At 33.8% G+C, this 10,870-nt stretch overlaps 1 protein-coding gene across 1 annotated transcript; it reads left to right on the forward strand.

Annotated features, from left to right (window-relative positions):
- The first annotated feature begins 844 nt into the window (after positions 1–844).
- LOC130814267 (anthranilate synthase alpha subunit 2, chloroplastic-like) lies at positions 845–6,831 on the forward strand. Its single transcript, XM_057680364.1, has 11 exons — positions 845–1,235; positions 1,327–1,511; positions 2,364–2,553; positions 3,643–3,794; positions 3,892–4,007; positions 4,091–4,337; positions 4,426–4,482; positions 4,722–4,874; positions 5,061–5,141; positions 5,527–5,613; positions 6,255–6,831. Exons 1-11 carry the CDS (start codon positions 1,052–1,054, stop codon positions 6,579–6,581), a joined length of 1,779 nt encoding a protein of 592 aa, XP_057536347.1. The 5' UTR covers positions 845–1,051; the 3' UTR covers positions 6,582–6,831.
- The last annotated feature ends 4,039 nt before the right edge of the window (positions 6,832–10,870 follow it).

Below are 10,870 nucleotides of genomic sequence, written 5' to 3' on the forward strand. Positions count from 1 at the left end.
AATTAAAGTTTTTAGATAGTGAAAATAATGATTAAATTTCTATTAAGATAAATTGGATATTTGAAAGTCCAATTTACCCCAACTCAAAATTTGAATACCCAATTGTTTTAATTTTGTGTTTTTGTACACACAAATATTTAAACTTACTTTTATTTATTTATTTTTTTTGGCAACACTACTATTCCTTTCTTTAACAAAAAATATATTTTTTAGTTTGGAAAATAAATCATTTTGAATATATGATTGGATGTTCGAAAGTTTAAATTAATTAATTAGTATTGGAGAAATTTAAATTTTCGCATGCTCAAAAGCCTACAAAGAATTTCTATTTAACAAAATAAATGATAAAAAATGAAAATTAAAATTAAGTATTCGATTTCACAAAACTCCAATCTAAATATCAAACTTAAAAATACGATTTTCGATCAATTTATTGAGTTTTTTTTAAAAAAAAAAATCAGATAAATTATCTGATATTTAAAACTAAATTGAATAATTTAAATCGAATTATTATACACATTCTAGACTTACATATTTTTCAAATATATACTTATTGATTTTTAATTTAAATTCTTTTCTCTTAAATAAACATACTATAAATTATTATAAATTATTTTTCTTAAATTGAGAAATACAAGATGAATCCATACCCTATATTTAAAAAAAAAACGCCCCATAAGTATAAAATCTTAATTTTATTCGACATAATTTAAAGCTAACTGTACTTCAAATATCCCTCCTATGCCTACTCTATGTCACTACGCTGTCCATTCTAGTTGTGGTCAATTTCTCAAGTTATCTACCATCACAATCTTACCTCATCCTTTGCCAACAAAACGTGACATTTTAGTTTACTTCCATTTTTTTTTTCCCGGAAATACACAATAAAAAAACACTCGGTCAGAAACGGCAAAATCCTTCCTACTATTAAAACTCACCCCAACTCTTCACTCTTCGTATTTCAGTTTCAACTTCTCTCTCCTCCCTCCCATTTTCTCTGTAAAAAGCTTCCAGATTGTTTACTGATCAGTGCTCTGAAGCTTCTTCATCAATGGAAGCCATATCTGTCTCTCCACAAATCTTTCTCCATTCACAAAACAATCGCCAGATTCCATCGTCCTTGTCGTTTCCGACTGTTAATTTTAATGCAAAACGTCGTTTTTGTCCTCGTGCCCATTGTGTTTCTACTCGTCGTCCATTTAAATGCTCCGCGGTTTTCACCTCTCCTTCAGTTGGTAATTATTTTGAAGTTTTTGAAATTTTGATTTTTTTTTTGGTAGATAGGTTGATTAATTGTTATTGTTGTTTGAATTGAAAATAATGCAGTGAAAAATTCGGAGGAATTTGTTGAAGCAGCGCACAAAGGAAATTTAATACCGTTGTACAAGTGTATTTTTTCTGATCATTTAACACCTGTACTTGCTTATCGGTGTTTAGTTTCGGAAGATGATCGTGAAGCGCCAAGTTTTTTGTTTGAAGCTGTTGAACCTGGAGTTGTCAACTCTCATGTTGTATGAATCATGCTCATTTTCTAGAATTTTTATTTTCTATCTGATTTTTGATTCTTGCTCATTCTAGAATTGATATTTTCTCTCTGATATTTGATTCTTGCTCACATTTAGAATTTGAATTTTAGTGATTACTGAAAGATGTCGTGTGCAGAAAGGATTTAAAAGAGAAATGAAGGAGTAGAATGTTTTTTTTCCTATTTTTTGCTTTCCTTTTATTGTTTTTAGAATGTATTGGAAGTGTATTTTGGTGAATAGTTGTGAGAAAATTCTTGCATGTGGCTTTCTAGGAAATAAAAGAACAATTTTGTAGATGATAATTGGAAAATTAAGGAAATTGCAAAATTTTGATGTAGGGAAAAAAAAAGTAACTTTTGGTCAAACTAAGTGAATGTAGTCGGTGAAATGAATTGTCTCAACATTTTCGGAAAAGGTGAATTTTTTATGAAGTGTTACTTTTAATTTGGTTATATGCTGAGTTTTGGAGGATGCAAAGAGAATAGATTAGTCCTTTTTATTTACTTATTTGTAATTTTGTGCTTTGGTGAGCAAATTAGTGAAGATTTGCATGTAACATGGTAAAAGTATTTGCAAAATAAATTAAGGGGAAAATAGATGAGTTGAATTGATAAAAAGAAGCTTGGAAAGTGCCGGGACAAAACATGTGTTTATATGTATTCAAAATTTGAATTTCTGCAATCTTACACTCTTTTGAGCAGATTCTAAAAATTCACATGTTACATTATACTTATTTCTCAATTTTGCACAGTAGTTTATGGATTAGAATGACTTGAGTAGAAAAAAAGAGAATCAGGATGACTAGATTTATTAATTTCAGTATGCATGGTTTTATAGGGAAGATATAGTATTGTTGGGGCTCAGCCAAGCATGGAAATCGTGGCAAAAGAGAATATGGTGACAGTGATGGATCATCAAGAAGGGAAGAGAACTGAGGAGTTTGTGGAGGATCCAATGACCGTCCCCAGGAAGATTATGGAGGAATGGGAACCACAATTGATTGATGAGCTTCCTGATGTCTTTTGCGGTGAGATTATCTGAATTATCCACTCGTTTTAGGTGTTTTTGATTTTTATGAACTTGATTGTACAGTGATTGTTTACATTTTTGAAAATATGGTCTTCCTACTGAGACTGCATTAATATTTTTGGGCTAGTTTGAGTTATTGAGTAAGTACTATGTGGTGTACATTAAATTTCTGTACGTACACTAACTTTGATTGCAAGAGTTTATGAGGTTGGAATAACAACACACCACTGATTTATGGATTTTGACTGTTTAAAAGTGGGGGACTGGAAGTTATTGAAGTTTGAGGTTTGCAGATATCAAGATGCTAATATGTGCATGTTTTTGCATGAATCTCCGACTTACATGCTTGCATAAAGGTCTTGTTTTTACTTGCCGTGGGATCTCTAATGACTCCAATGATTGCTTTGTACTCGCCTTAAATGTCTTTTTGTTTAATAGCGAACATTTACCAGTACGCGTTGCACGGAATTTAAGCTCAATTTGAACAATTAAAGGTATTTATGTCGTTTACAATGAGTAAATTATGATTGTTGGTTTTGTCTTGCATTTATGGAAGCATATTATGCAAAACATGAATGTTACCTGTTGTTTCTTCCTGTGACTTTTACCCATTGTTTCCTATTTTGAACTTCAGCATCTAATGTAGCCAAGATGTGGCATGGAGTGAATCGTTTCAGCATTTAAGTAACCATTTCTTTCTAAGTATAGTCATAGTGTAAAAACAAGGCCGCATCACATTGCATTGGTCGCGATGTAATGTTTTTCTGAAAAATGATCCGATATTCCCCATGTTGTAACGGTATAAAAAAACCACATTGTGGGCCGTATCAAGTGATATCTTATAATTTGAACCAATTCATAGGCATTATGATAACTGATCACATCCTCTACCGCATAAATTGATGTTCACATAAAATTTGTAATGATTAAGAATTTGACTTATGTACTGAAGAAGGTGAAGTAATCCATAAGACTAATACGGGCCTTTTAAATTCCATATTATTTTATCAATGTTACCAAGAATAATTAACCACTGTTTGATGTTCACTGGATGATTAGGCTTATGCTGTTATGTTATTTTGGTCAGGTGGATGGGTTGGTTATTTCTCATACGACACAGTTCGTTATGTGGAGAAGAAGAAGATTCCCTTCTCAAATGCGCCTCATGATGACAGGAACCTTCCCGATGTTCATTTAGGCTTGTACGATAACGTGATTGTGTTTGATCATGTGGAGAAGGTATGGAATTGACATTTTAAAAGAAAGTATATATTTTAGGCATGATGGTACTTTTCCACATTACTTGTGCTGACAAGATTTTTGTTTGTTGTTTCAGAAAGTATATGTGATACATTGGGTTCGTGTGGATCGTTTTAAGTCTGCTGAGGAAGCTTATAAAGATGGAGTTGAAAGATTAGATCATTTTCTGTCCAAGGTCCAAGATGTTGCAACGTGAGTGTGACTTATCAATTCAAAAAGGATTAATTCATTTTAAAATGCTTATCTTCTGAGCTTATTTGTTTTTTGGATTCCAGCCCCAGGATATCTCCTGGCTCTATCAAATTACAGACTCGCCACTTTGGTACTGAGTTGAAGACTTCAAATATGGCTAGTGAAGCCTACAAAGCTGCTGTTTTGAAAGCCAAGGAACATATCTTGGCTGGTGACATATTTCAAATTGTGTTAAGTCAACGTTTTGAGAGACGAACATTTGCAGATCCATTTGAAGTATATAGGGCATTGAGAATTGTTAACCCTAGCCCATATATGGGATATCTACAGGTATGTTCCACTATTTTCTTGTTATGTAATATTACATGTCTCTTATATTGGGCTCTCTGTTAACCTTTTCTTCGTTGTTGCATTTCAGGCAAGAGGATGTGTTTTGGTTGCCTCAAGCCCAGAGATTTTGACTCGTGTTAAGAAAGTAAGTTTGTATTTTTTACTACAAGGTTGCTGATGTATTTTCGTTTTCTACTCAAGTGCTCATGCACTTTACTTGCTTAGTTGTTCCGAGATTCTTCCCCTCTTTTGGTAAATGAAATAAGCATGTAATATCTAATCTTTCATTTTGATTGTCGTGAGTAGTTTGGTCTTGTTTATTTTAACCCAATTCTACTCTATTGTACACTTATGCGAATACTTGTGCATCTTTTTTCACTGTAGGGGAAGATCACTAACAGACCTCTAGCTGGAACTACCAGGAGAGGAAAGACGCCAAAAGAAGATGTCATGCTGGAAAAACAGCTCTTGAATGATCAAAAGCAGTGTGCTGAGCATATAATGCTGGTTGATCTGGGAAGAAATGATGTTGGAAAGGTTCTTTTACATACACTGCTGTGAAAATTTTGATTTGGATTAAATACTGTAAAAAGTGTTTTTTAATCAAACAAACAGCTCCTGTTTGCTGTAAATCAGTTAGTTTTGATGCTCATGATTTTTTCCCCATTCCTTTTTTGTCCCTGCATAAGTGCAATTTGGAATCTGATAATGGCTGTTTAACAGGTCTCTAAAAGTGGTTCAGTGAAGGTTGAAAAGCTTATGAATATCGAGCGGTATTCCCATGTGATGCATATCAGCTCTACAGTGAGTAAATCTCTCTTAATTCTCCAAATGGTTATCTTTCCTTTAGCTCTTAATAAACTACTAAAGTCTAGTAGGCTAGGTCCTTGGAAAAAAGGAGGGATTACTAATGCACCTCCGGTATAGAAAGGCAATTTGTGAATAGTTAGTGAGGGAAGGAGAGAAGTATTTTCTTCTTTATCTACTTCTTTTGCATGCAATCCATCTCAAAGGAAAAGCATGACTATTGCTTTATATTTGTTCCAATGTGCATCTATTAGCTAAATGGATGGTTAGGGAAGTTGATTTGAAAGGCCTTTCATCATTTTCATCTTTTAGGTTCAGTATTGTAAAAAGGAAGGTCCACTGATGGAATCTGCACTTTGTCTACTTTTTGCTTATTTCTCAGGTGACAGGGGACCTGCATGATGATTTGACAAGTTGGGATGTGTTACGTGCTGCATTACCTGTTGGAACAGTCAGTGGAGCGCCAAAGGTGCCCCTCATACTCTGCTCTTAATCTTTCCTGTTGTGTTTGTTTGTCTAGTTAGCTTTGTCAGCTAAGACTGAATAAGGAACTTGACCATGTCTCTGCTCTAATGCTGGCTATCTTTTCATATCTGAAAAAAATCTTAAATTATCTTTCAAATAATTTGTAAAAAATTTGTCTATTCTACATGGAGCTAACAATTTACAGCTTTTGAGTTTGGATTATCTTAGGATGGCTTAAATCATACCACTTTTTATTTTTGTGAAGTATATGATAGTTTTTGATCAAAGGTCTATTGGAAATAACATATTTATCAAAAGGGTGAGGTTGTGTACATACAATCCATGTCTAGGAGCAAGCATTGAGATAATGGAATGGTGGGCTATGTCATGAATAATAAGATGCTTTCGGTATAAATATTGTATTGATTTTCTTGGATACAATAGCGTAGGTTTTGTCTATGTATAATAGAACTTTGACATTTGAAACATTCTAAAAGTTGATCCATGGAGACAATTTTGAACATATTAGGTCCTTTAATATATAAAATTTTGAACATAGTAGTTTGGTTATATTGTAATTCTGTGCCATGTATGCTTTTTGTCCAAGCTTCATGGGAACTCGACCTAAGATTTGTACGTGTATAGGTTAAAGCCATGGAGTTGATAGATGAGCTTGAAGTCAATAGACGAGGGCCATATAGTGGTGGATTTGGTGGAATCTCTTTCACCGGTGACATGGATATAGCTCTCGCTTTGAGAACTATGGTATTTTCAACTGCAACTCGATATGATACAATGTATTCATACAAGGATGTTGATCGAAGAAGGGAATGGGTGGCCCACCTTCAGGCTGGAGCTGGCATTGTTGCTGACAGTGACCCTGCAGATGAACAAAGGGAGTGTGAAAACAAGGCTGCTGGTCTTGCTCGTGCAATCGATCTAGCTGAGTCATCTTTCTTGGAGAAGGAATAGGATAGTTGAATTTGCAAGTAGTGTTACTTGCCTAGATAGACGATGAAGAGTCATATTGAGAAGCCATACCAGAGACCCATGTTGTATTTTATCAATAGTTCATGTTTCAGGAAAAGGTAGGCTCTAAATTGGGGCTTATCTCTAATGTATGTATCATATGATAACTGTTGTATGAACAACAAACTTTGGTCGGTAAATTATAATTTGGAGACAGTCAATAAATAAATAAATTAACAGTTCTTTCAAGCTACTTTGGTACTTCCTTCGTTTCAATTTACTTGCTACATTTACTATTTATGGATGTTTCATATTAGTTGTAACATTACTTTTTTGGGTAAAAATAATCTATATAATTCTCTATTTTACTCCTACTTTATTCCTACCCCACATATTACTATCAATCATATCTCATCGCTCTAATTACTTAATTTGCCCACTATCAACTACCTACTTTTAATTATACAATTTTTTTCCCCACCTTTTGATGGAATTTAGATCTGATTTTAAAAACCAAGCACTTAATTGAATTACATGCACAAACCGTTCAACTACTCTTCATTTGATGCTCTAGAATCCCTAAATATTTTTAAACCCTTGATATTTTCTTAAATCTACATCTCAACCATTGATTTCCATGATTCTCTTATAAACCTTAAGTAAACCGGTTGTTTCTCATTTTTCCACATGAACAAACGGCTCCAATCTCCCTCTCTCTATCAACTCTCCTCTTCCTAATCACCTGATTTTGTGTTCATATCTCCATAAACCCTTGATTTCGTGATCTTATTTTATCATCTCAGCATATGATTTCGATTATCCCTCACTATCAACGAATAGGGATGGTCATGGGTCCGGAACCCTGTTGGACCCGCTTCGGACCTGCCCCCTTTTTTAAGGGTCTGGATCTTAATTTTTGAGACCCATCAAATCCGGGGAAGACCCAGACCCAGACCCGACCTCGAGACCCAGACCCTAGACCCGCCCCTCAGACTAGGACTCGGACCCTAAACTTTTAAATTTTATATTATGAATTTTTGATTTCTAAATTCTAATATTAATTTTTTTATTATTAATATATGATGCCTTGATTGCCTTCTCATTCTCAATTCTCAATTTCTCATTCTGCCTCAGCTTAATAACGCCCTAATCCAGTAACCCTAATTTTTTTCTTTCTCCTCTAGTCCTCTGCGCCTCTTCGAATTCTGTCGACCTTCATCGCCAGCCATCGCCATCGCCATCCTTCTTCTCCACTTCAGTCGACCTCCACCATTCACGCCAGTCCAGTCCACCTCCACCATTCACGCCAATCCAGTCCAGGCTCCAGGTACTCTATTTCTTTTGTTTTCTTTAATTTGATAGTGATTTCAATTTTAATTCTTCTATGGATTTTGTGGTTTTATAGCCTAAATTTTGTTAGTCATTTTGTTAGTGATTCCAGTTTTTTTTATAGCCTAAATTTTGTTTAGTGATTTAGTGTTCTTTAATTTTTCTTTAATTTGTTAGTGATTTTGTTAATGATTCTAATTTTTATTCTTCTATGTATTTTGTGGTTTTCATTCTTAATATATGATGAATTAGGTCTTAGGTGACATAGTATGAACCATGAACTGTGAAGTCTGAAGTCTATGAACTATTGTGAACTGTGAGCTATGACAACATTAAAACTTTTTTGTTGAATTGAAATCAGTGTGTTTTAATTCTCTTTGGTCATGGATGAAGTTGTAGGCTTGTAGCCTGTATATATAATTCTGTTTTAAAACAACACCATTTTCTACTTGGTATAGTCGTATAGATAATGGATGAAAATCAATCACAATGTACGTTCAAATCAGTGGCACAACCACAATATAATTTTGTTACGGAGTCAAAAAATACATTGGATGTAGATGAAGAAGGGTTTGTTAATGATGATGGTACTCCAATTCTTTGCACAAAAGATAAGGGAAGGAAAACAACCTCTGAGGCATGGAATTATTTTGTAAGAGAGGAAGTAAATGGTGTGATTAGAGCTGTTTGTAAGCATTGTGGTGTTAGTCTAGTAAATGGTGGTAGTAGTGGAAAATTCATCTCTTGAAACACGCAAAGAAAGTTTGCTCAGGAAGACATTTGAATCTTGCACGTGGTCAAACAACTTTAAGAGTTAAGAAGGAATGTGATGGGTCAAGTTCTCTGGAATTTAGTGGTAAAAGCAAACTTAAAGAGTTCGACCAAGATTTTTCGAGAAGGGAATTAGTTTCCATGGTTATTATACACTAGTATCGATTGTCTATGGTGGATCATATTGGGTTTAGGAGGTTTGTGGAAAGCCTTAATTGTAATTTTAAGATGATTTCTAGGTCCACATTAAAGCGAGATATCATGAAGATGTTTAAACAAGAAAAACTTTCTCTACATAAATTGCTCGAGCATAATAAAAGTATAATTGCAATCACTACTGATATGTGGACTGCAACCAACCAGAAGAAGGGTTACATGGTCATAACTTCGCATTTTATTGATAAACAATGGGTCTTACGAAATCGCACCTTAAGGTAAAATCTTACTTATTTACTCATGTAATCATGTTACTTTTAATTTTATCATTTATCCTTTGACTAAAACATATACTCCCTCTGAACCAATTTAGATGTCCCATTTGCTTGGGCATGGTTATTAAGGATGGTGTGGGGTCCATTAAAAAGGGTAAGTAATAAAGGGTAAGTAGTAAAGGGTAGTTGGTCGTAATTACTTGTGTGAATTAAGGATATTTAGGTAAAAAAAGATTGACAAAAATAGAAATGAGACAACTAAAAAGACTTTGCGAAATAAGGAAATGAGAGAACTAAATTGGTTCGGAGGGAGTATTATATTATTCTATATAGGTTTTGCTATGTGCCTTGTCCTCACACCGGAGGTGTTATTGCAAAGGTAATGATGGATTGTTTGTCTCAATATTGTTTTCAAAATAAAATATCTGCTGTTGTTGTTGATAATGCCACTACTAATGATGCAATGATGAAGATTTTAGTGGATAAGTTTGAGAAAAGTTCTTTGATGCTTGAGGGTGATCTTTTGCATTTACGTTATAGTGCTCACATATTGAACCTAATAGTTCAAGATGGATTACGGGTTATTAGTTCTGCAATTGAAAAAGTTCGTAATTATGTGTCTTTTTGGATGTCTACTCCTAAAAGAATTGAAAATTTTGAGGAGGCTTGTCTTTTTTGGACTTAGTTAACATTAAAAGGCCTAGTCTTGATTGTAAAAAAAGATGGAATTCAACCTACTTGATGCTTAAAAGTGTTTTGTTGTTTAAAGATGTGTTTTCAAGGTTAAAGCGATTGAATAAAAAGATGAATTTTTGTTGTTCGTATTGATAAAGATTGGGAATTAGCTGAGCTTGTTTGTAATAAGTTAGAAAATTTTTACAGTACAACTAATGTTTTTTCTGGAAGAAAGTTTATCACTATCAATCTTTTTTTTCAAAGGGTTTGTGAGATTAAGCTTGCTTTGGTTAGGTGGTTACAAAGTGATGTTGAAATTATTAGATTGATGACAGAAAATATGCTTGAAAAATTTGACAAGTATCGGGATCATACGTGTGAACTTTAGGCTATTGCTACTATCTTAGATCTAAGAAATAAAATGGATTGTGTGGAGTTTTATTTTAGGAAGTTTTTTGATGTTAATGAGGTTGATATGCAAATAGCAAGAGTTCGTAGGTATCTTGATAATTTGGTTGTGGAGTATCAAAGGAAAAGTGATATTGTGAAAAATGTGAATGATGTTGGGCAAAGTAGGAAACGACTTGCACCAAGTTCTATAGACGGTGCACAAGATTAATTTGCTCAATCTAAGAGAACTAAGGTTAGAAAGGTGAATAGGTGTGAATTGGATTTTTATTTAGAGGAAGAACCATTATCGGATGAAAGGATTTGGATGTCCTTTATTGGTGGAAAGTAAATACGAAGTATCCGACTTTGCAAAAGATTGCGAAAGATATTCTTGCCATTTCTGTTTCTTCCGTTGCTTCAGAAAGTGCTTTTAGTACCAAAGGAAGGGTTATTAGCCCTCATTGTTCAAGACTTCATTCACAAATTATGGAAGCATTAATGTGTTTACAAAATTGGATGATGGAAGACATAAAAGGTAAAAGTCTAACTTTTACTGATTTAGTATTGGTTTTGTTTTTGGTTGGTGATCTTATTTGTTTTTGTTTTTAAAATCTCTTTATAAGGTTCTTCGGAAGATGCTTATGCTTGCTCCACAGTAATTGATGATTCGTAGTTGATGAAGAACAACAAATAGAT

This window comes from Amaranthus tricolor, chromosome 5 (genome assembly GCF_026212465.1).
Source record: "Amaranthus tricolor cultivar Red isolate AtriRed21 chromosome 5, ASM2621246v1, whole genome shotgun sequence".
NCBI classification, from domain to species: Eukaryota; Viridiplantae; Streptophyta; class Magnoliopsida; order Caryophyllales; family Amaranthaceae; genus Amaranthus; species Amaranthus tricolor.

Excerpts from the sequence above, each read along its gene's own strand:
- LOC130814267 (XM_057680364.1), top strand. The coding sequence starts at position 1,052 with ATGGAAGCCATATCTGTCTCTCCACAAATCTTTCTCCATTCACAAAAC. Across the intron at positions 1,512-2,363 it reads GAGTTGTCAACTCTCATGTT|GGAAGATATAGTATTGTTGG; the intron begins GTATGAATCATG and ends ATGGTTTTATAG. Across the intron at positions 4,008-4,090 it reads AAGGTCCAAGATGTTGCAAC|CCCCAGGATATCTCCTGGCT; the intron begins GTGAGTGTGACT and ends TTTGGATTCCAG.